Raw genomic sequence first — 26,923 nt, 5'->3', positions numbered from 1 at the left:
TGACTTATTCATTCCATAACTGGAAGCCTGTATCTCCCACTCCCCTTCACCCATTTTGCCCAGCCTCCTACCACCCCTCCCCATCAGCTTGTTCTCTGTATTTTAGGTCTGATTCTGCTTTTTATTTGTTTATTCTTTTTTTTTTAAGATTCTATACATAAGTGAAATCAATGGTGTTTGTCTTCCTTTATTTCACTTAGCATAATACCCTCTAGGTCCATCCATATAGTCACAAATGGTAAAATCTCATCCTTTTCATGATTGAATAATACTCCATTGTGTGTGTGTGTGTGTGTGTGTGTGTGTGTGTGTGTGTGTGTATCTTTAATTTAATTGTATTTATTTATTTGACAGAGATAGAGATAGTGAGAAAGAGAACACAAGCAGGGGGAGCTGCAGACAGAGGGAGAGGAAGAGGCAGGCTCCCCGCTGAGCAAGTAGCCCAATGTGGGGCTCAGTCCCAGGACCCCAGGCTCATGACCCGAGCCGAAGGCAGCCACTTAACTGATTGAGCCACGCAGGCACCCCCCCTTTTTTTTATACATCTTCTTTATCCATTCATCTATTGGTGAACACTTGGGCTGCTTCCATAACTTGGCTATTGTAAGGAATGCTACAATAAACATAGGGATGCATATATCTTTTGAAATTAGGGTTTTCATTTTCTTTCGGTAAATACTCAGTAGCAGAATTATTGGATCATACGGCATTTCTATTTTAATTTTTTGAGGGACCTCCATACTGTTTTCTGCAGTGGCTACACCAATTTATATTCCTACCAGCAATGCACAAAGGTTCCTTTTTCTCCACATACTCGCCAACACTTGTTATTTCTTGTCTTTTTTTTCTTAAGTTTTTATTTTAATTCCAGTTAGTTAATATACAGAGTTATATGTTATTTCTTATCTTTCTGATTCTAACTATTCTGACAGGTGTGAGGTGATATCTCATTGTGGTCTTGATTTGCATTTCTCTGATGATTAGTGATATTGAGCATCTTTGCATGTGTCTGTTGGCTATCTGTATGTCTTCTTTGGAAAAATGTCTATTCAGGTCCTCTGCCCAGTTTTTAATTGGATTATTTGGGGGTTTTTGGTGTTGAGTTGTATAAGTTCTTTATATATTTTACATACTAACCCTTTATTAGATATAATATTTGCAAATATATTCTACCATTCAGTAGGTTGCCTTTTTGTTTTGTTGATGGTTTCCTTTGTTGTGCAAAAGCTTTTTATTTGGATACAGTACCAATAGTTTATTTTTGCTTTTGTTTCCCTTGCTTCAGAAGACATATCTAGAAAAATGTTGCTATGGCTGATGTCAGAGAGAGTACTGCCTGTGCTCTCTTCTAAGATTTTTATGGTTTCAGATCTCACATTTAGGTCCTTCATCCATTTTGAGTTTATTTTTGTGTATGGTGTCAGAAAGTGGTTCAGTTTCATTCTTTCGCCTGTAGCTATCCAGTTTTCCCAGCACCATTTACTGAAGACTGTTTCTCCCCATTGTATATTCTTGCCTCCTTTGTCATAGATTAATTGACCATATAAGCATGAGTCTCTGTTCTATTCCATTGATCTATGAGTCTGTTTTTGTGTCAGTACTGTTTTGATTACTACAGCTTTGTCGTATATCTTGAAATCTGGCATTGTGATACCTCCAGCTTTGTTCTTCTTTCTCAAGATTGCTTTGGCTGCCTCTGGAAACCTTATCTTTATCTTGCTTCTGCTTCCCTGTTTTTGTTTTTGTTTTTTAAGATTTTTTATTTATTGGAGAGGGAGAGGAAGAGAGACAGAGAGAGAGAGCACCAAGGGGGAGGGGCACAGGGAGAAGCAGTCCCCCTGCTGAGCACGGAGTCCCATACAGGGCTTGATCCCAGGTCCTGAGATCATGACCTGAGCCAGAGGCAGACGCTTAACTGACTGAGCCACTCAGCTGCCCTTCCTGCTTCTACTTCTGCCTGACCTCTTTGATTTGCCTGAATCAAACCACTAACTGAATATTAAGGCTACTTCTATCCTTGGGGGAACTCTTTTTTTTTTTTTTTCTTGTTTTTAATCTATCAGACCTTTGACTCAGTATGAGGTGTGTCGCCTCATTGGTAAATATTTTCTTTAGGGTTTGTCTGCCCCCCATATAGGCTTTGTTGGCCCAAACCATGTTCCTCTTTCTTCTTCTTGAAGCATGCCTCCTGTGGCCCTTTACAGAAAGGAGAGAACTGGCATACCCTAAACTCAATGACTGATTCAGCCTTCTCAGGCTCAGGCTTGCCAACTTTCCCAGGTTCTCTTTGATGACAAGGATATTCAGGTGCCCCCTATATCCAAAATTGATCATTATTGATATTAGAGTGCTTTATTTTTTATTTTTTTAATTTTTTTAAAGATTTTTATTTATTTATTTGACAGAGAGAGAGACAGCGAGAGAGGGAACACAAGCAGGGGGAGTGGGAGAGGGAGAAGCAGGCTTTCCGAGGAGCAAGGAGCCCGATGTGGGGCTCGATCCCAGGACCCTGGGATCATGACCTGAGCTGAAGGCAGATGCTTAACGACTGAGCCACCCAGGCGCCCTGATATTAGAGTGCTTTAAATATAAAGTTACAATGCCATTAATAAATACATTTACAAAAAGAAAAGTAGATTAGTCCCCTACTAGAGGTCAATGGAGTAGTAGAGATTGGGGTAGAAATTATCCCACAGTGTATTGAAGACTCTAAGCCCTTCATTTTATTACTGTCAGTAGTGGGGTAATTAATTTTTATGTTGTATATGTCTGTAACATCCACAAGCCTATAACATTGTGTGTCCCAAGACTTAGAAGGTCTTAACCTTGGATCCAGGGATGGATTTCAGGGTAAAGTCTTTGAAACCCAGGAATATTTTATGAAGATTAGTGTGAATATCCATATGTATATTTTTCTGGGAAGATAGTCCATGACTGTCATTAGAGTTTCAAAGGGTTCAGTGACCCCCAGGAAGGTTAATTATGAACCTCTGCCATTTAGAGATTCCATGGCAGTCTTCCATCTTAAGGTGATTTTCCTTCCTACTGTTCTCATTCATAAGATTTTTCTACATTCTCCTGCTTAATTGTCTCTTGGGCTATAAACAGTGATTACCTTTGCCCCAGAAATATGTTGATTGCTTTAAAGAAATGATTCTTAACAAAAGATGTACATCAGATTTAATTGGGAGTGTTTCAACAAAATATAGTGACCTCATTCCCTCTCCACCCCACATGTTTACACTAACCTACAGAATTAGAATCTCTAGAGATGGAACCTAGAAATATTTATTTTTAAAAAATATCCCATACTTTTGATATATACCCTTAATTATGAACCACTGGATTACAGCATTGGTATGCTCCCAAATGACCTTGGGAATTCAGAGTTGGGTTGGGGGTACATTTGTGAAAGAACTGGGTGAAGTGGGCCTCATCACTCTCTCCTAGAGTCTTAGATGTACCTTAGTGCTCCTATGTACTCCTGTAGTATATATTAGGTCAGATCAAGAGTTCCTGAGCTGGACTAATTGAGCAGTCTCTGCATAGCTTAGGAAGAATTCAGACCCTCTTTCCTCAAGGCTATATATTCTGGCATTTGAACTACATACATTGAATAGAGCCTACTCTTCCAGCTTGCCTGACTTGGTCTCCTGACTTTGTTTTACAGACAGCAGTGGCCCTTCCAGCACTGTGTCCAGTGCTGGTCCTTCCTCCCCCACTGCAGTGGATGGTAACTGCCCTTTTGGCTTCAGTGATCAGCCTTCTTTAAGTTCACACATGATTGAAGAACGTCAAAGCCTTGGGATGCTCCTTAGGAATGGAGAACAAGAGCTCCCTATTGAAGGGGTGCAAGAACCTTTTGAATCAAGCCAGGCTTCACAGGAACCACCTGTGGAAACCAGCCAGCCATGCCAGGAGGTTGCTGAGGAGATCAGCCAGACATGCCAGGAGGTTCCTGACATCAGCCAGTCATGCCAGGAGGTCCCTGACATCAGCCAGCCATGCCAGGAGGTCCCTGACATCAGCCAGCCATGCCAGGAGAACCATGACAACATTGACCAGACATGTCAGGAGGTTCCTCAGATCTACCAGCCATGCCAGAAGGCGGGCCAGCTGTGCCAGAAAATCTCTGAGGAAGCTTTCCAGTTTTGCCAGGAGAACCCTGAGGAGATCAGCCAGCCATCCCAGGAGGTCCCTGTGGAGGTTGGCAGGCTGGCCCATGGGTTCCCTGTAGGGATTGGTGGCCTGGTCCAGGAAATCCATGTGGAAGGTGGCAAGCCAGCCCAGGAGACCCCTGAGGAGCTCAGCCAGCCATGCCAGGAGTTCTTTGCAGAGGTTGGCAGGCTGGCCCTAGAGGCTTCTGCAATCAATCTATTGTCTCAGGACATTCCTGAGGTTAATAAACCATCCCAAGAGTTTCTGGGGGAGGATGATCTGCAGGTTCAGGAAGTCCCTGAAGTTAATCAGCAGTCCTGGGTGGTCCCTGAGGTGACTGACCAGCTGCCTGGAGAGGATACTCCCCAAGCCCAGTATCCATCTAGGGATCCAAACCCTCAGAGCCAGTCTTTAGCTGGTGACCAGTACTCCCCCCTCCCACCAGCAACATGTGATTAATCATGTTCTCATTAGTGGTATCACACTATACCAGCTATTTGAGCTAGCAACTTCTTCTGTTGGCTAACTCACCTGCCAGTATAAGACCTTGGATCTCACCAGAGGTGTCTGAGGAAGCAGTCCTCTTGGCATGAAGCCAAGAACTGTGCCAGAGCTGGGCCTGAGAAGGAGCCAATTTCATGTTCAAAGCAGCCATTGACTCCTCACATGGCCATTAGACTTGAATAGGATTTCCATTAAGGGGTGGGCTGATCTATCATTCATTACCCAACCTCCTCTGAGCATCCCAGGAAATTCCAGATTGTTAAAGGAAATGCCACTTAACTGCTGAAGACACCATCTGGGACAGCAAGTGCAAAAGGGGACTCCAAGGTCTCCACTTTTCTGGGGAAATATTCACAATTTCACAAGGTACCCTTAGACCATATGTGCATTCAGGAGGACTCTTGTGTTTGCTAGCACTCCTCAGGAGGGCCCAGGATGTCTGTCTGAAATGTTTGGGAAAAAAGCGAGTCTCCTTCCCAAACATCCACTGTGGCCACTAATCTTTAGATTGGGCTTATGGGTGTTTTATATGTCATCCCAAGTTCCCCCGCTGCCCCAGACCTGTTCCTCTGGGCAATAGCCCCAGGGAAAAATAGGTATTAGATTGCTATGAAAATTTAAGAGTAACTACTTAAAATGTTCTGGGGGTTCTTGGCCAATCTGTGAAGCTGGGCCTCCTTTTGTTGTAGGGCTACTTGGCTTAAGAGATGATGTAGTAGAGAAAATCAGGTTCTATTTTAAGCAATCAGCGGAGATCAATATTGTACAGACATGAGCAAAGATTATATATATTTCTGTAGTAGTGCCAGGGACAGACTGGCCAAAGACCAAACACTCCAGGGTTCCCAAGAGGTATGTCCTTTTCTCATTGTGTCTTTAGGGTCAGGTGTGATTATGAAGCTTTTCCCAAAGATATGGGGATGGGCATGGGTGTGGGTAGGAGGAATAATGCAGTCATTGGAGTGGGGTGGCCGGAACATTATGAGTGCTCAATAAATACGAAATAATAAGAATGGTGATGGTGGTGATGATGTCCTTGTGAATTCAAGAATGAATGAGTATAAATCCATCATGTCTGTTCGTGACTAAATTAATCTGAACCAGACAAAAGCTGCTGTAGTTGAGTGGAAAGGGACTATAAAATAATCAGGCATCCTAGGAGGTCCCAGTGGCAGTCAGCCCACCATCCTAAAATGTCTTCAATGAGTAGTGTTGTGGGAGATAAGAGTTTCTATCTCTGTGAAGCACCACTGGGTGCTTGCCTTCTCACCAGATTCTTGGAATCACCCACTTAGTTTTTCACTCTGATGCTTTGGAGTGTTAGGAGGAGTTGATATAAAGGGGTTATGGTCTTTCTCTGCCTCCTTGACATGTTATTTTGGGAAAGCCCAGAACACTGGGAGGACTGGAATATCTCCTTCCCCATATATTTACATTCACAACCTGGCCTCTCCTGACATACCCAGGACTATAAAGGGTTTCCCTGCAGGGCAAAATCCAGCATTTACTCAGTGGAACTCCTAACTGCACAGGTGAGTGCTCTTTACAACCTCAATAGGCTCTGGATCTCTTAGGGCTTCTCAACTCTTTGCCTCTTTGGCGTTCCCTTATTTCAGGTTTCTAATGCTGGTTATTCAGTCCTTGGCTCTTGACCCCAAAGTATGTAGATCCCCTTCCCAGAAACCCTGCCCCTCTTCCCTCCCCCAAATCAGATGTATCTCCCCATCCTAGGCCTCTCTTCCTCATACTCTGGCATTCTAATTTTCAGAAATTAGGCTGGCTCCCCGTATCTTTTTCTCCCTTTATCCACCCTATGTTCTCTGGCCTCTTTGGGTCCTGGAGCTGCTTCCAGTTATTAAAGACATTGAGATAAATGACAGTGCTGGGAGAAGCAGAGAGGTAGAAGCCAAGGCCCAGCAACTAAGCAATGTGTAGTCAGAAAAAGCCTAAGCAGCACTACAGCATCTGTAATGAATTTGATTTTATTGTTAGAGTTGGAGGCGGCTCCATTACAGCAGCTGGGAACTATAGCAGGGAAGTGTGGGGAGGAGCAGAGCACAGCAGCACAGGGAGGGTGGGAGCTAGGAAGAACACAGGCCGGCTCATTTTGGTTTCCACACAGTCATTTGGCCGAGAAGCTGAGCCCTGACGAGCGTCTGGATTTCTCAGTCCGGCAGTAGTCTGGCAGGGCTGCTCATTGGCTTGCTTGCGGAGAGGTCCTCTCCTGGGGTGTTTTTTTTTCTTTTTTTTTCCAGCCTGTTTTCATCTTACTCAGTAGGAGTTCAGCTTTAGCTCAGCTTTGTCTCCTTCTTCCCTTCCTCCCTCTCATTTTCCCCAAGTTCTCTGGCATGGCTTCTACCTCCCAGATCCTCTGTCCAAGAGTTTGGGGCTGGAAAGGCAGCCAGTGTTCCCATTTCAGCTGCAGGATGGCATAGTGGAATGTTGGGGGAGTCACATGTTGCTGGGGTGTCAGATGTTGGGATGTCAGGCAGTGACTTATTTTTAACCCATTACACACCAGGCCACAGCAGATGACCACATGCAGAGAAGCCAAGCAGGGGATGACAAGGGATGAGGATAATTGGAATGGGTGGGTGAAAACTTCAAAAGGTCAGGGAGCTTGGAAGAATTCTGGGATTGGGGCTGGGCTCTCCTTGCCCCTTTGTGTTGCCCAATAGGCCTGGCCTGGGCACAGTTCTGGGATGTGAATGATATGAAGCAGGGGCTGGGAGGATAAGTAACTTTCTTCTCTCACCAGTCTATTGGTCAAAAGAGCTTCAAGTTTTGGATTGAGACATTCAGATACGGAGGGAAGCAGTGGGACAGTGTAGCAGCGGTGTACCCCTGGACCCCTGCCGGAACCCAGACCCTGGTGGGTAAGAGAATGGGAGATGGAGGAAAGGGCGCAGCTCTGGGCACCTCACTGACAGAATCCTGCCCTCAGATCACATAAACTAGTACTGGAGAGCCTTCCTTAGGATGCTAAATAGAGAGAAAGAGGTCCCTGGGTTTGGGGATATGATCTCACTCCATGAGGGAGGAGGCTGCTGAGACCCATCCTTACTCCCCACCCAATACAAACACTTGGTAGTGTTAGGAGAAGGGGTCACTCCAGGGTTCTCAGGCATTCGATGATCTAATTTTCACCCTCCTTCTATCCTCTCCCTGTGGCCTTTGGTTTTGAAACTCCTCTCAGGTACGGATGAGGGGGAGGGACAACCCCTCCATTTAGCCCAGCCCAAGTTCCCACCGTAAGACAGACATCCTGTCCCGTCTCCCCCCCCCCCCAGCTCCCATGTCCCTCAACCCCAAAGGACTCAGCAATAGCCATTCTCTAAGGGAGCTGGGGGAGCAGATCCTTGGGGAAAGGAGAGTGGTTCTTTCAGAACTCAATCTTGCAGGCGGGGAAGGACTCATCCTGCATGACCACGGTGCTGCTGCTAGCCAGGACCAGGACGTTCAGTTGTTGCTGCTGCTCATGAGTCTGCTGGTACCATTCACGAGTCACCTCTGTGTCATGAGTAGGGATCAGAGTCACCTAGGAGGGAGACAAGAAACGCCTGATGTGACAGGAGGATGGAGCATCATGCCTGATGGTCTAGGAAGTATTCCGCTGCCCATAGGAAGGGCTCAGTCCTTTTATGAATAGAGACTGTGTTCCACTATTGCCTCAGAGTAAGCTTCGACCAGACCTCCTCTTTGGCATCCCTTGCCACTCACCTGAAGATTCTCCCCCCACTGGGCCTTGCCCTCCAGCAATGCATCCAGCACAGCCCGGCTCGGCTCGCCATTGACAGGGTCATTCCCACTGACCACATAGTAGGATGCACGCACTCGACGGAAGAAGTCAAGGTCAGCAGTCTTGCCACTGCAATGATTCGGGATATAGGCGAGATCCACGTATACGGGGGGGCCAGAGCTGCCCTTGGAACCCAAGGCTGCTGTAGAGACAAGCCAGGACTCATTGGAGAGGTAAAGTAGAATACTTTTAGCAATCTTCTTCCTCCCACAATCCCTCCTACTCCTGGAGTCTTTGACCAGCCACACCCAAGGCCAACCCATCGTCTCTCCCACTTTTCATGTTATACTTACATGGTCCTGTTTTGAGTCCATTGACTAGGCCTTTGGACATGGGGCTGTGTCCATCCTTTTCCTCTGCTGGGGTGACCTGGCTTGGAGTGTTGCGTGGTCGGGGTGGGACCCGGGATGCTCGATCTGCAGGCCCTTTACCAGGGGTGGGTGAGCGTTTCCCCCGAAGATCCAGACGCCGGGCAGGAGATGCTGGCTTGGCCCTACCTGGGGCCCTGCGCCCTACTCTCCCCTGTGCCTTCTCCTTCTCCCGTAGCTTTTCTACCCTCCCAGATTCTGAGCTGAGCCCCTCGGGGTCAGCCATGCACACATCAGGGCGAGGAGGGGATGGGCGGGGGTCTGGTTGAGGGATAGGGGGTGGGTCATGGCCAGGCCTGGGATGGTGAGTTCCACTGACCCCCCCAGCTTTGTCCACAGGCAGGAAGTCCCCATCTTCATCTGAGTCGAGGGCTGCCTCAGCTGTGATGGATGGGCACTCCTCAGTTTCTGGTGGAACATCAGAATCTGATTGTGAGGAGCCTGAGTCACTGGCTGATGTTGGAGGTGTCTCATCAGCCACAGGGCATGGGCCCCCTGTGGCCCCTGAGCCCCCCGCCCGGCGCCGCCCCCCTCTCCCTACTAGCCGAGCTTCTTCAGTTGAGAGGTCACCTTCATCTGTGGACTGGGGCAGAGGTGGGTTCAGAAAGGATGGGGAGAGTTCCCCGCGGTGGGGCCGGGGCTCAGCAGCACATCCCTGGGGCCCAGCCTCAACCTCAGGGGAGCCACTTCTGGGTTGGCCTCCAGAAGCCCCTCCAGGGCACAGTGGCTGCTCTTGGGAGAGGAGCGTGTCAGGCCGGGAACTCCTCTCCGCTCCCTCAGGCCAGTCCCCACGTTCCCAGGCAGGGCAGGTCTCAGCTGCTTCTTTCTCAGCCTTGGCCAGGGCAGGGCCTGGGGGGTTGGGGCTGGTTTCAGTTGGGCCATTGGTGGCACAATCCCCAGAGGGACTCTCGGAGGGGCTTGGCTTCTTGGTGGGGGCCCCTGTGCACTCCAGGCGGCAGGGCAGAGTGCTATCATCCATGTCTCCAGGCAAGCTTGGAGCTGGAGCTGGGGCCAAGTCCAGTGAAGCTGGGGGTGCTGGGCTCAGAGGAGTGAGGTCCCAGAGGGTGTGGGCAGCTGGTTCCATTCCTGGGACCAGCTCTCCAGACCCCCGTTCTGCAGCCTCCAGGCCAGGAGGGAAGCGCTCAGCCACACTCGAAATCACAGGTGTGGTGGCCTCAGAGGAGGAGCCTTCAGACAGGGCTGGTGAAGCAGGTCGTGGCAGACTGGAGAGGAGAGGGGCCCCAGGAGAGCTGGGTGATGGGAGCTGGGGCAGTGAGGAGTCCAGGCTGGGCGCCTTGGTCACTTCTAGGTACTCATCATGCCGGGCTCTGATGGGGGGCCCTGGAGCCAGGGCCAGAGCTCGGTCCCCAGAGAAGGCGAGGGAGCCACAGGGTGCCGAGCGGGGTTCAGCAGGAGAGGGCAGTTGTGGGGGAGCTGGCTGCAATGAGGAGAAGCCAAAGGCTGAAGCAGGGAAGTCCAGGCTGGGTCGGGCAGGACCCAGGTGTGAGTCCGAGGGAGGGCTGGTCTGTGCCTCACTTTCAGGCCACAATGTGGGGGGCCCTGCAGAGATGGGGTGAGGGGGACTTGGGGATTGGGCCTCTTTCTCTGGCTGTTCCCGAGCCCCCTTCTCCAGCTCTGAGTCACTAGTGCTGTCATCCCAGTGACCCTGGCCTGATTCCTTGGGGGATGGGGTTCTCCTATCTGGGCTACAGCTCAGGATATTACCATTAAGAGCGGCACTTGGGCCTTTGCTCAGGGGGATAGGAACACGGGGGGGCACTGCAGGTGGGGTAAGGCTGGGCTCCCCACTCGGCACTGGCTCAGGTTCCTGCCTGGGGGGTAAAGTGGGTCCCGCCAGGGCTGCATAGCTAAAGGTTGGGGTGTCAGACTGCAGACTCTTGGGTGAGACAGGAGATGAAAGCTCCTTCTCTGCAGATGGGTTTCGGCCAGCAGCCTCCTCCTTGGCTGAGATGCGTGGGGGCCAATCCCCAGCTGCCCCAAGCGGAGGCTCTCTAGTGGGGCAAGCAGGGCCAAGCCCAGTAAGCATCATCTGCTCATAGATGTCTGCGTACTGAAAACTTCTCTCATCAGGATAGGGTGTGGGCTCTCTCTGCTCGGGCTCCATCTGCTCAGGCTCCTTGGTGGCATGGCTCTCGCTGGCCTCTGGGACCTTTGAGCTTTGAGGGCGGCTGCCAGGAGCCCCAGCTCCACCTTCTTCTTCCCTTTCCCCTTCAGCCTTGCGGTAGTCCTTCCCCAAGGGGGAGTATGGCCCACCTTCCAACTCCGCTGCTGCCTCCTGCACTGCAGCCACCACACTGTCATACTCACTTGTGCCCCAGGAGAAGGGCGCAGGAGTGTGTGGCTCTGGAGCAGGTGTGGGGGGAGCTGGAGCTGGGGCGAGGGGTGCAGGGGGCAGGGTTCTGTCCTTGGGCACCCATGGTGGGATGTCAGCCAGCCACGAGGGGGTGGTGGGCTCGTTCCTCACAGATGCCATGGGCTCAGGCTCTGGGATAGGGCTCTCTCGTCCTGAGGCTGGAGGAACCCTCTGTCCAACCATCTCAGGTGGGGAGGCTGGAGGAGAGATGATCTCAAAAGGGGAGCGGGGCAGCTTGTCCTCCTCCTCTGGTGGCAGCCCAACTGGTGACTCAGCAAGCCAACGCTCCACCTCCAGCCCCTTCTGTGGTGAGGACTCCTGGAAACCCTTGAAGTCTGAGGCCCAGGGGCTCTGGGCAGTGTGTTCCAGTGGGGGCACTTGTTCATCGTCTGGCCCTTCATCGAGGAAAGTGCTCTCCCGCTCTTCTGTGTACCGTGGCCGGGCCCCGGGGCCATCCAGCTCATGAGGAAACCACACCTTGCGCTCACAGCTCAGCTCCCTCCAGTATGTGTCCTGTTCTAGGCCCACATCCTCTCTGCCCCTCCAGTACCTGTCCTCCTGCTCAGGAGATGTGTCCTCCCATGTCCGGGCAGGCTCTTTCTGTTCTCCAACTGGTTCCCCTCTGGATGGAGATGTTTCTTGCCACTCCTGGACCACATCCTGCTCCTTCCAGTACTTCTCTCCCTGATCCCGGGCCTTGTCCTCCTGCACTGGGCTCTCTTCCAGACTGAGAGCTTTGGTCTGCTCTAGCAGAGCTTCTTCCTTCTGTTGTACAGCCTCAGTTTTTTCTGGAGATTTTTCCTCTAGGACCTTCTCTTTTGGTTTCACGGTTTTATCCTCCTGCACTGGGCTCTCCTGCTCCTGAGTTTTGTCCTTGTCTTCCAGAGCCTTATCTTTCTCTTCAACAGCCTTATTGTTTTGTTCCAGGGCTTCAGCCTTCTGTCCCAAGGCCCAGTATTTTTGTTCTAAGGCCTCGTCCTGCTGTTCTTGGGCCTTGCCTTTTTGTTCTAAGGTCTTTTCCTTCTGTCCATGAGCCTTGTCCTTCTGTTCAGGGGCTTTGTCTGTTTGTCCTAAAGCCTTGCCCTTTGGTTCAGAGACCTTGCCCTCTGGAGGTTTGTCTTTATGTTCAACAGCTTTGACTTTTTGGTCTAAGGTTTCATCTTTTTCTTCTAGGACCTTGTCCTTCTGTTCCAGAACCTTGTCTTTTTGTTCTAAGTCTTTGTCTTTTGGTTCCAGGGCTTTGTCCTGGTGTCCCAGGACTGTGACCCTTTGTTCTAAGTCTCTGCCTTTTTGTTCTAAAGCCTCATCTTGCTGTTCTACAGCCTTGTTCTTTTCTTCCAGAGCCTTATCTTTCTGACTAATGGCTGTATCCTTTTGCTCTACAACAATATCCTTCTGCTCCAGAGTTTTGTCCTGCTGTAGGACTTCATCTTTTGGTTCAGGTCCCTTGTCCCTCTGCTCTGGGGTTCTCTCTTTCACCTCTGGAACTTTACCTTCCCCCTCCATGGCAATGCCCTCCATGGCAGGGCTTGGCAAAGACTCAGGACTCTTGGTGAGGGAGCTATCAGGTGTCAGAATGTGTTCACCAGGGCTGGTGATCACACTGGGTGAGTGCTTCCCATCTCCCGACAATGTAGAATGAAAGAAGGAGCTGGCAGGTAATTTTCCATCAGGGCTCTCATCTGTGATGTCTGCCAGAGCAGGATATGCAGTGGTCCCATCTGTGGGAGGTGACACTGTGGATGCACAGGGTTCTGGAATAGATGCAGGCACTACGTGGTGAGAGGTGTCCTCAGCCTGCATCAGAGGCCCCTTTTCTTCCTTTCCAAGGCTTAGTTCCCCAAAGTGGAGGGTGCCAAGGTTTTCTGGAGAGAGCTGCTTAGAGGAGATATCGAGAGAGGTCTCCTTGCTGGGACTCTCTTCTGAGAGAGAAAGTGACTGCGTGTCTTCCGGAGATACCTCTGGCCAAAGGGCTTTGTGTAGCTGCTGCTCTGTCAGGCCACAGGGAGACCTGGGGATGCTTTCTTGGTTGGCTGTGTCTGGGGAGACCACACTGAGTACAGATACGGACTCTGCATCTTCAGGGGAAAGGCTTTGGTCAGGAAATTGGAGCACCTCATCTTTCTGAGTTTCACCAGGTTCTTGGAGTGACGTTCTCAAATCTCTGGGAAGGACTTCTGTTCCCAGAATTGGGCCTGTGGGCTCTCTTGCCTCCACAGTCTCAAAGACTATTGCTTTGTCCTGTTCTGGCAACAGTTGGATAGTGCAGCCTGTATGTCCCCCAGCAATGCTGACAGGTGTTTCCTGGGCATGCGGGCTCCTGGGAGGAGGCACTTTTCCCTCCTCCTCTAGTGTGACCTCTTTAGGCCCTGGCTTAACTATCTGCTCTGTAGCATCTTCCTTGCCCTCACCTGGTGCACGCCTAGTTCCTCCCCAAGAGCCTGCTTCCTGAAAATCTTGGGGCTCAGACTTTTCTTCCACCGGGGACTGATGAAAGGGTGTGTGGGTGGCACTGGGTGGGCCAGATGGTGGAGGAGAGGCCATCTTCACCGTGCTATCATCCGGGCTGAGGCAGCGCTCCTCTACTTCTCCAAGGACTGGTTCCCCTGGATGTAGGGTATGCTCAGGGGCACCAAACATTGGGGCTCCAAATTGACTAGGAAGTTTCTGAGACATCTCTACATTTATGGTCTCCTCCTCTTCCTCTCCCAAGGCTTTCTCTCCAGGCAAGCCTCTCCCTACAATCTCTCCTTTCTTCTCTGACTCCCCAGTCACAGAGAAATCCTCACAGGGTGGTGATTTGAAGCCCTTGTCTTCTTCCAGGGAGGAGGTGGGTGAGATGGTTCCAGCTGATGGCACATAGTCCAAGCCCTGAGTGGCTTCAGTGCGGGATGAGGGGATGCTTGTGACTGTGTCAAGCAGTAGGGAGCTCTTGCCTGTCTCCTCTGTCTGGGGAGCTGTGAGTGAAGCCACAGACTGGTCCTCAGCCACGGATGTGGCAAAGGAAGAAAGCTTGTCGCACTCAGTGATTGAGGTGGCCGAGGACACGTGCTCCTCTTCAGCCAGAGGGGCAGCCACCATGTTGGGGGGATAGGTGAGTTCAGTCTCTGGCGCTCCATAGCCTTTGCTGGAGGCAGCAGGAACAGCACTGTCTGTAGGCTGGCTAGCCTCAAAGGGACCAGGACCTTCAGGCCCAGGGAGGTCATATGTACTTGTAGGAAATCTAGGTGGAGCTGGGCGCTCCTCCGGCTCCTCATGAATCTCCTCATCTGAGATGGTCTGCTCTGTCTCTGAGTAGCCAGGGATTGTTTCGTCCTGGATGTAAGAGACATGCTCAGTGGCTCCTGCAGGTGTGGCCAGGCTGCTTAGGAATGACGAGGTCTCCTTCTCAGGAGCCTTGCCCTGGAGTCCTACTTCCCGGCCCCCGAGGGCCTCCCTGCCCCTTGGTGTTGCCTTCAAGCCTTCCTGCATATGTTTTTGGTAAAAACCCTCAGCCTTTGTCTCTTCTTCTTCCTCCTCATCTGAAGGGTGCAACTCCTCCATTTCTTCTAAGTCGGCCTTCTCTATCACATCCTCCTTTACCTCGGGTTCACTTTCCTCTCTGGCTTCTGTTCTATCAGGGAGCCCGTCTGCTTCCTTCTGCTTCTTTTCCTCCCAGGTATCTTTCTCTTCCTCTGTTTCAGCCCCTGAGTCTGGGCCTCTATCCTTACCGCCTTGTTCTTCAGGGATGTCTGAGACAACCTCTCTCTCCTTCATCATAGGCTCCTCTTGTTCCAGCCCTGGGACAGAGGGTGGTATCCCCTGGCCATTTGTGCTCGGGGCTCGCTCCTCTGCAGTGTCTGGAGGGAGTGGTTTCTCTCCTAGTCCTATGTCCCTTTGTTCAGCCAGCAACCCCCTCTCCTCACGCTTCATCTCCTCAAAGTCTTGTGTGAGGTCCTCTGGTGAAGACAGAGCTAGTTCCCTGTGCCCACTGACTATTGGGGGTGGTACAGCACCCTTCTGGGCTGGGGGTGTCCGGGGCTCAGAAGACAGCTCTTTCTCTGCACGAGCAGCCCGACTCTTGTCCATTTTGACCCTGCCAGGGGCCTTGGCTTTGTAGAGGGTCTTACGCACCTCAGGGGTAAAGGGCTTCAGGTCTGGCTTGGAAATTTTCTTGACCTCAGGTTTGGTATCTTTCCTCTTCTCCTCCTTCTTGGCATCTTTCTTCTCCTCCTTCTTTCCTTCATCCTTCTTGAGCTCCTTTCTCTCCTTCTTGATCTCTTTTTTCTCTTTGTCTTTTTTCTCTTCCAGCTTTGATATCTTTTCTTTCAGGTGCTTCTTCCCCACCTTGTCTTTGATCAGCTTTCGTTTCTCTGCCTTCAGGGCCTCACTCGACTCAGTCCTCACCCTCTCAGGCTTGGTAGGCTTCTCTGGGGGCTTCTCAGATGACTCCTTTACTTTTTTCTCTGTCTTGGCTAACTCCTTGGCCAGTTCTGAGCGGGCTTCCTTGGCTCCCTCTTCAGCTACCTCCTCCCGTTTGGCCAGCTTGCTCACAGCTGTCTTGGCAGTGGCCTTGAGGCTCTCCTTGCTGTCAGCCCGCTGTTTGATTTTGCTGGGTTTGAGGTTGGCAGGCACAGCGCCAGAGGCCAAGTCCTTCTGTGTCGCCACAGGGTACCGCAGGAAGTCCAGGTGCCGAAGCTTTTCCAGGCCCTCCAAGATCTTGTTCTGGGGAGCATTCCCTGGAAAAAGCACACGGACGATCTTCTCGGTGGGGTTGGCTGGTAGCCAGACCACCAGAGCAGTGATAGAGGTCAGGTAGGGCACCGAGATCTCAGCCTCCTTCCCGTTAGCCAGCACGATGCCTGTCTTAGCTTTACTGTTGCCTGCCCACTTTTGCATGAGGAACTGCATCTCCTTGCTGTCCTTGACAGGGTTGAGGACGTACATGTCCAGGCGGCCCACACCCATCTTGTGGAAGAGGGTCAGCGGCTCAATGGTGTTGCTGACCACACGGTACAGAGGTTCGGCCTGGATGCCCAGGCGGTTTAGGTGTTGCAGAGTGAGGCAGGCCTCCTCAATGCTGCGCTTGGCTTTTCGGGAGGCATCAGGCAGCCGCAGCTTATCCGGCACATTGAAGAAGACAACTCCAAGCTCAGGGGAGATGAGGTTCTTCACCCAGTCGCTGTAGCTGCTAGAGCCCTGCGACTGCTCCTCCTCCAGTTCTGCCACTTTGCGCTGCAGGAGCCCATTGATGCCTGGCAGGTTGTCTGCTCCGATGTGTGTGAGCAGCACCGAGTCAATGCGGTCCAGGTGCCGCACCAGCTTCCAGAAGCAGGACTTGCGATCAGAACCACCATCCACCAAGATGTTGAAACCGTTGACGGCAAAGAGGGCAGAGTCTCCACGGCCACCAGGGAAGATGTAGCAGCAAGGCTTGGAGAGCTTGAGGAAGCCCCCTGAGGTGGGGGGCTCTAGCAGGTCAAAGGGAGATGGCACATCCACAGTCTCAGAGACATACTCGGAGAACTCGGCCACACCATCCATGGTGGGCAGCGTGGGCTCAGGGTTTAGTTGGAGGTGCAGGGTCTCTTGGGAACTGGATAGGCCCAGGTGGCTCCAATCACCCTCCCCTAAGCAGGAAACAGTGAGGAAGGCCTGGATCCCAGGGTCTCTATTGCTGAGCAATTGGGCAATCTAGAAGAATGGGAGATGAAAGGCTGATCAGGTCAGGTAGAGACCTGGGGTCGCCTTAACCCGACTTAGATTCAATCTGCTAGTCTCCACCACTTTGCAAGGGGATTTCCTCCTACCTTTCGGCCAGAGCTCGCTCTGGTCAAGCAACATGAGAATTTCCCATCCTTGGATCCCTCCCCACAGCTCTAGTCCCACCCCATTTTTTGTTCCTCGCAGATACGCAGACGTGGACCTTACCTCCGGGTTGTGAAGGACCTGGGCAAAGTTTTGATAAGAGTAGGTACCACTCTGTAGGATGAGGTCTCCCCCAGGCTCTAAACTTTGCCCACTCAATATCAGTAGTTTATGAGCTGATGGACTGCTAAGGAGATGGTGAACCTGGAAGGGAAAGCGGGGAGTGGTCACAGATGTAGGAAACCCAGGGAAGGGCACTGGATGTTCCTGCTTCCCCGCAGTACTGCAAGGACATGTTCCCCACTGATAGGCCCACAACATCTCCAGTGTGGGGCTGGGGAGCATAAGGCGGCTTAGATGGTTCAAAGCCAAGTCCAGGAATTCTTGGCCTTACAGCAGTAGTACCAGAAGAGGTGGGTTATAGCGCTTCCAGCAGGCCCTCGTGGCAAGGCCCAGGCCCTGGTCTTACCTCAGAGCTGATGCTGTCGGCACTGGGGTTTACCAGGATGATGGTCTCTAGGATCTCACTCTGGTGGGAGAGGGTCCTCTGGCCTGAGGGAGGGAGAGATGCAGGATTTTGTATTGAAGAGAGTGGGTATAGACTAAAGGGGAGAGGCATTGTGTGGGGCAGGAGAGAAAAGAATATACTATCAGAAAATGGGGCTGAGGGGAAAGAGGAGCCTAGCTATCCTTAGATCCTGCCACTTTGGATACTGCTGAGTAAGGTCTAGGAACTGGCTCCTCTAGCCCTTCCCTTTCAGGGTTTCTTCCTCCCCCTCTCCCACACTGGCAGTTTTCTCACTCCGTTCATCTGCCACACCCTCTGCCTGCTCAGTCTGGTACCCCCACCCCCTCTGCCTGGAACTCCTGCCTCAGGCCGCCCTAGTGACAAGAAGCTTTTGTCCCTCTCGAGCACTAAGCTCCTGGTGCTGCCTGGGGATGGGGGGCTCCGCTGGAGGGAGGGGCTCCCAGGATCATGATCCTTACTCAGCTCTCTCCCCACTAGCCTGCCTCTGTCCTGGGCTTTCGAGCCAGCAGAATCCCTGGAAATAAGGATATAGACACTTCTTCGCAGTGTCTCCGGACTCCTCATCCTCCTTTCCACCCCCTATCCAAGGCCAGAATTCCCATCCCAAAAGACTCAGTTTCTATCCCTCTAAACCTTTGGGGTTTTACAATTCAAAGAGGAGAAATAGGCCTGTAATTTCTCATTCTGTTCTCTACTTCCTCAGAGGCTAAGCCTGCACTTACCAGAATGCCCACAACCATGCCGTTTCCACCACAACTCCCTCTCCCACCTCACCTCCATATCTGCCCCCCCCCCCGCCCCGGAGCACAAGAGAGGCCTGGTTCACTGCCCCACAACCCCTCCCATGTGAACAGTTTCTTCTCTCATCCTTGCCCCTCTCCTATGGGCCCTCTGCCATGGAGATGGCAGACCACAAACTGGAGCTAGGGGTCCGCAAACAAGAAACAAACAAGGGCGGAGAGATTCAGAGTGTTTCCCAGGCCACGGAGAAAGACAAGACAACCTCAAATTCCCTATCTACTTCCCTTCTCCAGACTCACAGGAAACACCAAGCTGTGCAGCAAAAAAAGAAAGTGGCAGGTTCAAAAATAAGGAAGGAGGATGCTGCCATCCTCTGTTCCTGCCCTTCCTTGCAGACAGACTTGAACACATGGCCTGCGAGTGGGTTGTCTGGGAGATATTGGTGGGAGAGCTCATCATCTGTCCCCTAGATTATGGGACCCAGCCCTCTCCTTTTTCTGGGGTTTGGATGAGAGAAGCCTGGGGCCAGGGCCTTTGTTAAGGGGAAGAGCCCTAGTGCCAGGATCAGGCAGATCTGGCAGCATGGGACAGCACTTACAGCTGCAGGGGAAATGCGCTATGGACGGTGTTCGGTGGTGTTCGCAAGAACAAACCTCATGGGTGGTGGGTGGGGCCCAAAAGGAGTTCAAGGGTTCTCTTCTATTAACTTGGGAACCGAGGGAAGCTTTGAGGTCAGTTCAGAGGATGAGAACCACCTTAGAGACAGGCTGGGGCAGGGCTTGGGCAGGTGAGGGGTATCAAGGTTTAAGGAAGGGCCAGGCTAGCGTAGGCAGTTCCTGCCCTCCTCACAACATATACGCACAGGGCCACACATTCAAGCTAGGAGGGTCTAAAGAGAAATAGCTGTGGTACAGACTGATTTGCCTTCTAGCTACCACTCTTCCTCCCCTCAGTGGACCATTCCTCACAGTCCCTTGTGTATAACCACTAGACTTCTCTGATCCCCGTTCCTGTCTTGGCGAAAGGCCCTTTTCCTCACCCATGTGCTCTCCAATTCTGACCGGCAACTACATGGTCTATATCATGCACCCCTCCTTTTGAGGCCTGGGAGAAAGCCCTATTTCTCTCTTCTGCTCCCCAGCAATCCCACTGAAGGGAATTGACTTATTTTTCCTTTTTCTTTGGGAAAGGACTTCTTATGAGGCAGGGGCACTTCCCCTTGGCCAGTGATGACCAGGGTAGAGGCGGGCTGGGGTGCTGAGGCTGAGCAGGCAGGAGGGCAGGTGTCTCCGCAGTGAGGCAGAAGGGGGGGGCCGCTTGGGCAGCTGCAGTATGCCGCAGTGTGTGAGTGTGTGTGAGTGTGCGCGCTGAGCTCAGACTCCAGCTCCGCCCCCACCCCCCACCCCAGCATGACAAGTCATTTTCTTGGCTGCCTCTGCATGGGGGGTGCGGAGGGGGGGCACAGGGAGAAGAAACTGGCGCCTCTGTTCCAGAGCCCCCATCTTGGGAAGAGAAGCGGAGATGGGGTGGGGGTGGGGCTGAGACTTGGAACCTGTGGGGTTGACAGGACTGGGAATGCAGGGCAGCTGCTGGGGAGGGAGTGCTCTCAATCTCCGGAGTGGCCTCTCAATCTCCAGAGGGAGCCAGAAGTGGGGGCTTAGAGTCCTGGTCTCAAGCTGGCCGCAGGGAATAGGGAGCGGGGAGCCCCCTGTGAATAGGTTGGTCTGCAAAGAGGCGTGTGCCACGTCTTAAGGACCCTTTCCTCCCTTTTTCCCCCCACGGTGTCCCCCACCTCCCCTTACTTGGCAAAAATTCGCTATTCTGCTCACCCCCAGCATAGGAGCAGCTGAGCAATCCAGCAGCTGACACCAGAGACCCTCCCATTAGGCGCAGTCCCATAACATCCGCCTTTCCTTCAGATTCTTCTGCCTCTGCCCGAAGACATAGCCCCCAAACTCCTCCAGCACCGCGGTCTGCCAGGCAGAGCCAGTGACAGCACCCCCTGCTGCTGCCCCAAGGCTGATGTCTCCCAACCCAGCCCAGCCAGAGAGGTGGACTGTCACAGTCCCGAGCCCCACTGGCCTCCACCTGGCCCTCGGTCCAGGCCGATCCCACAGTCAGTAATGTTCATCTTCTCTCTGTTCCCCTACCTTGCCCATCCTGCTGGGCTAATTCCAAACACACCAGATTAGGTATCAACTCCTTTCCCATTACCCCTACCGCAGCATTCCCCCATCCCCCATGCAAAGCCCTTCGGTAAGGTTCTTACCCTGGGGTGTGGGCGGGAGCCCCTCATGGAGGCTGCAGCTCCGGCCTCAGCCGGCAGCTTGAGGGAAGAGTCTGCCGCACTTGGGGTGGTGGTGGGGGGGGTGCTTGATGGGGAGGGCGGTGCCTGGGCGGGGAAGAGGGGCTGGTCCATGACGAGGCACTGGAGATTTAACTGTTTCTTTGCCTTCATCATGTCAGTGCTCTGGGGCTTCTGCTTGGCTCTGGGGGGCTGAGAAGTTGTCTAGCAGCTCAAAGAGCCCGGGTGGTCCCCAATGGCCCACAGGGCCCTTCTCCCCCCGATGCTGTTTAGTCAAGACATACTCTGTTAGCATCAGCCAAAAGCCCTGTGTTAGGGCACACTGCAGGGATAAGGAGGTATGGGCTGCCTGGGCCCTCCCCCTTTCCTCAGGAACCATCTGCCGCCTCTCCCTTCAGATCCAGGGAATGACCTTCAGTTCCTGGAGGAACAGGAGACAAAGGGGCTGGGACCCGCAAGAATGAAGAGTGAGGGGGCTGCTTGAGATGAAGGCTGGGGATGGGGTTGTGCCGAGTTCTGTGGGCTTCTGAGCCACACTGCAGAAACCAGGGGAAGGTAGAAATAAGTCTCATTTTAGATTGCAGGGTAGGTTGAAATTCCGGAGTGGACACTCGATCCCTAGCCCTTCCGGGGTGGGGCACAGGGACCCTGGGTGCTGTATGTAGTTCTATGCCAAGTAGCTCCACACTAGCACTGATACTTGGAATTTTTGGGTCATTGAATCTGAAGAGGCTGGGTACTTTCTCCTTTTCAGTGAAAGAGTTAACAGGGACCAAGGAGGATCACCAGGGCCCCAGGCCCAAGCAAGATTTTCTTACTATAGGCCAATTATTAAGTGCAGCATAAAGAACTCTTTGGGTTAAAAAAAAATCTTATGACTTTGTAGGGTCTTGGGTCCCTGTGCTCTCCTTGTCTCTGTACTTTTCTATTTCTCTCTGATGTCTCTTTCTTATACTATCTTAATCCTTCCGATGTTGGTCCTGTTTCCCTTAGTCTACCTCTGTCTCAGGACTCAAAAGACTCAAAGGGAGGATCTTGAGAGCTCTAGCACACAGTTCCAAACTGGAACTGTGGGATGCTCATGCTCCCACAAAGTCCTTCCTTGCCCTCTTCCCTTCCATCAACCCTTACCAGTCCTGGCCAACTCCTAATGCCTTCCACACATTGACATCCACCCACTCAAACCCCAGCACCAGCCCCACCCTTGCCCCAGACTGCCAAGAGCTGCTTTTGAAGGTCAGAGAAGCCAAAATAGTCTTTGCTTTCAGCATCCCCCTTCCCCCTCCCTTAACTGTAGCCAGAGGAGAGGAGGAGCTGAGTCACCAGAACTGGGGGGGAGGGGGGGTGGGGGGAGGAATCCTTGCTTAGATCCGGAGATGCAAAGCAGCAACATGGCAACAGCCCCATTTGGATTGAGGAGGCCATCTGCAGAGATACACAACACAAACCAGGCTGAGTTCTGAGCATCACAAAAGAAAAACGCCTCCCTTCTGCAACTTCATATTTCTTACTTCTTCCCACCTCAAACCTTCTATCTCCTACCTGCTTTCTAGAGCTCTCTGGAGTGTGCTAAGAGGGACACTTGAGTAGACATTTGGCTTGAGAACAAAATAACATTTCCCAGCCCAATGCAAAGCCCACCCTTATTCTCAGCTGCTGCCCCCAAGGGCCACACCCTGGGCATAGTTCCAACTCACGCTGGAGTTTTCCTTCAGCCCTCACCCTCTGAACAGCCACCCACCACAACTGACCCTCCACCTGCTGTGTTCCTAGGCTCTGCTGCAATGAAATGATGAGAAACCAAAGAGAGAGAGGCCTGAGCTCAGACCCAAAATGTGACTAGAAGTCCTGGATTTGAGACCTGACTCTACCATTTTATTAATCATGCTGTTAAACAAGCCACTTAACCTCTCTGAAAGCTTGTTTCCTGAACTATAAAATGAGCATAGTGTTAGCACCACCTTTTAATAATGCAGGGAGGAATGAATTGCATAGAAGATAAAAAAGTGCTTCATTCCTAGAATCCTAAACCTGCAGTGCACACATGCCACTGGAAGTCTGTCTCCCTTTTGTGGAAGATTTATGATCAGGGAAATCCTAATCAGAATCTCAGACCAGACCAACTCTAGAGTATACCCTTAGCTCCCAGGTAAGCCCAGAATTGGAGATGCCTGCAGGAAGGGACTTAAAATACTATTCACGTTTGCTGCTCTCTCATTTCAGACAGCAGTGCAGACCCCCAGTTGTAGGGGCCAGTGAGCTACTATATTAATATAGAATGACTTTCATGTTTGCAGAAGTAACAGAACTACCACCTTCAGAGCACATCAGTGGTAATGGAGAGTAACAGAAGGCCTACAAACTTGTCCTTCAGTATGTTTCTTAGAGTCTTAAAATATCAATCATGAATTATAAATTATGAAAGTCTCTCCCTTTCCTGTAGGTGCCCAATAGTAGAATGTTGTTTAAACTCAGTTTTCCATGTCCTAATAGTTTCTGGGTTTGTTTTATAATGCTTGGAAGCTCCAGATTCTCTGCAAGGAAAGCCCCAAGTCACCACTGGAGACTTTCTGGTGCAAAATTCACCTTGTAAAGAAAGCCTTTACCAAATTTGACCGCTAGAAGGAGCTGGGCCACTGACTCTCCATCAATGGGTCCTTCTTTTCTCTGCGTTCGAGACAGTGTGGAGAGGATAGTGGATAGGAAAGATTGCACTTGCCCTGACACTGTAGGATACATGTTTGTCCCCTTTCTCGGCTTTTTGTCCCAGGGTTGAGGAGAGGTAAGAAGGATGGTGGCCTCGCCTGTGGGGTGGGCAGAAAGGATTAAGTCATAACGTGCTAGCATATACCCTTACGCCCACCCCAGCAGCCTGGTTCCCCTTGCCTCTCTTCCAGTGGGAGGCTGAAGGGTGGGGCAGTGTCTGCAGCTGCTCTGGGCTGACTGTTGTTTGTGGGGACAGCTGAAAGAGGAGCCAGCCGGGGTGGGGCTGTGGCTGTCTTGAGCCATGTGGGTTTTTCCAGGAAATTCTCCACTGTTCTCCAGGGACATAGACAGGCCACCATGAAAATGTCCAAACCTAAAAGAAATTCAGTATGCTAAAGTGAGCCCTGATCTTGGGACTATTGCCCTATGCTCCTGGCGGACACCACAGCAAAACTCTTTGATTAAAAAAAGGTCAAGTAGGTGTTTATATAGTAGCACTTATTTCTGAGAGATGCCTGAGGGTAACAACTATGCATCTCTCTGTAAGTATCTTCCCAAGGATCCCCGAATGTTAATCTGAAGAATGGCTAAGCATTTTGGTTTAAGTTCTGTTCATTCTTACACCATTCCAGGAAGCAGCCTACTCTTAAGTTTCTGTGGCCCAGAGGACAAAGTTAGAGAATTCAGTGTGAACTGTTAACATCAGCAGATACCCCCCAAACTTCAATTCAGTCATTCATTTTCATCTGCTCTCATCCCCTTATCCAGCTTGCACCAGAGATCCCAGGATTAATAAATGGCAACACTGTCGATTTTCAATCATCAGTGCTAATGGAGGAAGCCATGACATGAATAATTCTAAACAGAGGCAGTCTCAAAACAGTGAGTGGCTAGCTTCACAGGAAGCCAGTCACATCAAGGAGATGCCAGCTTCACATCTTTTAAAATGCTGCACATATTCCTAGGATAAAGGAAGGTTAGTCATATTAACCCGCTCATAGCCTCTCTCTAGGAGCATCTCTAGAGGAGTCAGTGATCAGGGAAATGACTAAAGATGGAGCAGTTAGCAGGAGGAGTATGAAGAGAAGGGGAGGTGATTATCCACTACACTGGATAATTGAGACCTATCTGTATGAGACAGGATTTCAGTCACTTGGTGGCAGTGACTGTTGAGTTGGTTGGATTTTATATTCCATAAAGGCATTGGCATATGGATTGGCATGTCAGCATTTACCGATATCATGACCAGATGCCCACCAATTTATAATGGGACATAGGGCTTTCTGCAGTCTCCCCACAGATACTGACATGGAATGATAGCTCCTAAAATATTTTCTTAAATCCCTAACCCATTTCTCCCACCCAGCAGAATGGGAAACTGAATCCTGTGAACTTTGATCTCAGAGCCAAATCTCAGAGTGTGACTAGCTCTTGTGGCTGCAAATCCAGGAGACCCTGCTTCCACCCTGGATTTGATGGTGCTCATCAGCCTTTGGTACCGGGATTCTGCTCTGCTCTGGAGATCTGTTGGCTGAATCAAAGGAGGAACCAGAAATCCTGAAACCATAGGCTGTACAAATTGAGGGGAAAGTGCTAAACAAGGACCTGGGAAGGTGACTGGGGGACTCACAGGTCTCTATAAAGGGAAGCAAGGAGGCTAGGATATACAGAAAGGGAACACAAAAAGAGTGGATTTTTGCATGGGAGATGATTGATCACTCAATAGAAGTACCTCATTCCCTTAGTGCGTGTCAACAGCTGTCCATAAACCACCCTCTTCTCAGGTAGAAATTCTGTTCTGTAGGCTCCCTCCACCATCATACCATCTGTCTGCAAAGGGTACTGGGTATGCAAGGATAACTTTGGAGCTTTGCAACTTTCCCCTCAAGAGTCCCTCCCTTCTGCCCAACCCAAACCTCCCACAAAGCCAGCTCTGCCAGAGAGACTGGACCTCTGCTCTTCTGTAATCAACCCTCACCCAAAGGACTGAGACAAATGACACTAGTCCTAACCTTTGACCTCTGAGGAGAAGTGAGCTAGGTGCCGGGTAATGAAGAGTCTCAACTGTTGGTTCAAGTCAAAAGATGATAAGTCAATGTTCCACGAGAGAATCCCTGTGAGAGAAAAAGAAAAAAAGAGGGCTCTAGATAAGGTCAGTGGAGGTGGACTTAGGGGAGTACTTCCAAAGCTCCCAGAAGGGGTAAGGACAGAGAGAGGATAAGGACTGCCATGATCAGCCTCACTGACGTCTTTAAGAAAGGTGGTCTATTTCCCATCCTGTGCCTTTCTTGAGCTTTGCCTCAGCCAGAGATTGAAGGGCAGAGTTTAAGCTAAACTTGGTCATTAGTGAGTTTGTATGTAGTCATTTTCCTGCAGAGTTGCCCAATTGTGATAGAGGTGACACTCAAGGGCCAGTTCCCAGATGCTGGGGACTGCCTTCCTGGGCTTTACAGCTAAACAGTGTTCTAGACTCCCCTTCTATGCCCCCTCCTTGCCTCCACCCCTCCGCAGCTTGCTTCCACCCGCAGGGGGCTCCGCAGCACTGCGCCACAGGCAGGCAACTGGAGAGGGAGGTGAGGACTGAGGAGCTTCTGGCCACGAAGGTCACTCTCAGGTTTACCACTGGCACTGAGAGATTTAAGATTTGTCCGCGGCTTTCAGAAAGCACCCTGTTCCTGTTCAGGGACCCTAAAGAAGAAACTAAGGTAGGAACATGGACTCTCCAGGGGATGGTGAGGACTCTCAAGACATTTGACCCCAGACACTGCGTGTGGGAGGGGTGCGACCAGAGTGGCCCCAGGGGCTGTGTAGAGCTCCCCTGCCTCGGGGGGATTGCAGAACGCCATGGGATGTGCGGGAGGGATGGGGAAGCGAAGGTTAGTAGCTAGAGACGATATGGACGCATGACATGGAAGATGCAGGTGACCGGGGCTGATAATTCAGATTAACAGGGAGCGCAGATCTCAGTCAGTGCAACCTAGGGATGGAGAATGCAGACGTACACAGCGGAGAAGCACGGGATGGAGAATGCCCCAAGCACGGCCAGGACAGCGGCTCACCTTGTTCAAGGTGGGCCCGCACGGCCTTCAGCTGACTCTCTGTACCGATATCACCGATCACGATGAGCAAAGAGTGTTTCCGCAGGTCCCAGCGTGCTGCCGCCACTGCGGCTCCGGTCTCGCACAGCGGCTCCGCGGGGTTCTGAGCCAGCAGAGCGCCGGGGCTTCGGAGCCCCAGCCCGGGGCTTGTCTCCATGGCAACGCCGCTAGGCCGCCCGGGCCCAGCCTCGGTCTCCATGGAAACTCCGTTGGAGTGCTAGGCCGGCAGCGTCCGCTGCAGGGAGAGTGAGCGCGGTTCTTAAAGGCAGGCGGCAGGAACCGTTCATTGGCTGATGCCTGTCAGGGGGTGGGGCCCTGGCGCCGCAGGGGCCGGGCTGGGGTAGCGATGCTCTGGCCCTGCGGACACCCGCGGCCGAGGGGTGGTGGCTGCCCTTGTCATCCCCCTCGCGTTTTCCATAGGGATCTCGGGCAGGGGTGGGGCTCTGAGGGACCCGGTGGAGGGGCGAGTCGATTGCCTTGGCGCCGGAAGAAGC

The 26,923-nt window shown here is 51.6% G+C and overlaps 2 protein-coding genes across 3 annotated transcripts in view; one reads left to right on the top strand and one right to left on the bottom strand.

Annotated features, from left to right (window-relative positions):
• PPIP5K1 (diphosphoinositol pentakisphosphate kinase 1) overlaps positions 1-5,673 on the top strand; it is a 45,298-nt gene extending 39,625 nt beyond the window's left edge. For both annotated transcript variants that reach the window (XM_028126696.2, XM_028126692.2), the window contains one exon: positions 3,671-5,673. In XM_028126696.2, coding sequence (XP_027982497.1) covers positions 3,671-4,617 — 947 coding nt within the window. In that variant the 3' untranslated portion in view covers positions 4,618-5,673. The remainder of the gene's footprint in view (positions 1-3,670) is intronic.
• Positions 5,674-8,044: 2,371 nt separating this feature from the next.
• MAP1A (microtubule associated protein 1A) lies at positions 8,045-26,628 on the bottom strand. Its single transcript, XM_028126677.2, has 7 exons — positions 26,391-26,628; positions 25,344-25,445; positions 17,520-17,602; positions 17,114-17,254; positions 8,755-16,876; positions 8,383-8,603; positions 8,045-8,200 (listed from the first exon to the last, which is right to left on the bottom strand). Exons 1-7 carry the CDS (start codon positions 26,626-26,628, stop codon positions 8,045-8,047), a joined length of 9,063 nt encoding a protein of 3,020 aa, XP_027982478.2.
• Between the last annotated feature and the right edge of the window lie 295 nt (positions 26,629-26,923).

This window comes from Eumetopias jubatus, unplaced genomic scaffold, assembly GCF_037043125.1.
Source record: "Eumetopias jubatus isolate StellerSeaLion01/CBP00866 unplaced genomic scaffold, mEumJub1_p1.0 scaffold_7, whole genome shotgun sequence".
In the NCBI taxonomy this organism is placed as follows: Eukaryota; Metazoa; Chordata; class Mammalia; order Carnivora; family Otariidae; genus Eumetopias; species Eumetopias jubatus.
Note: the sequence above shows the minus strand (reverse complement) of the source record. Positions and strands in the feature narration are given on the sequence as shown.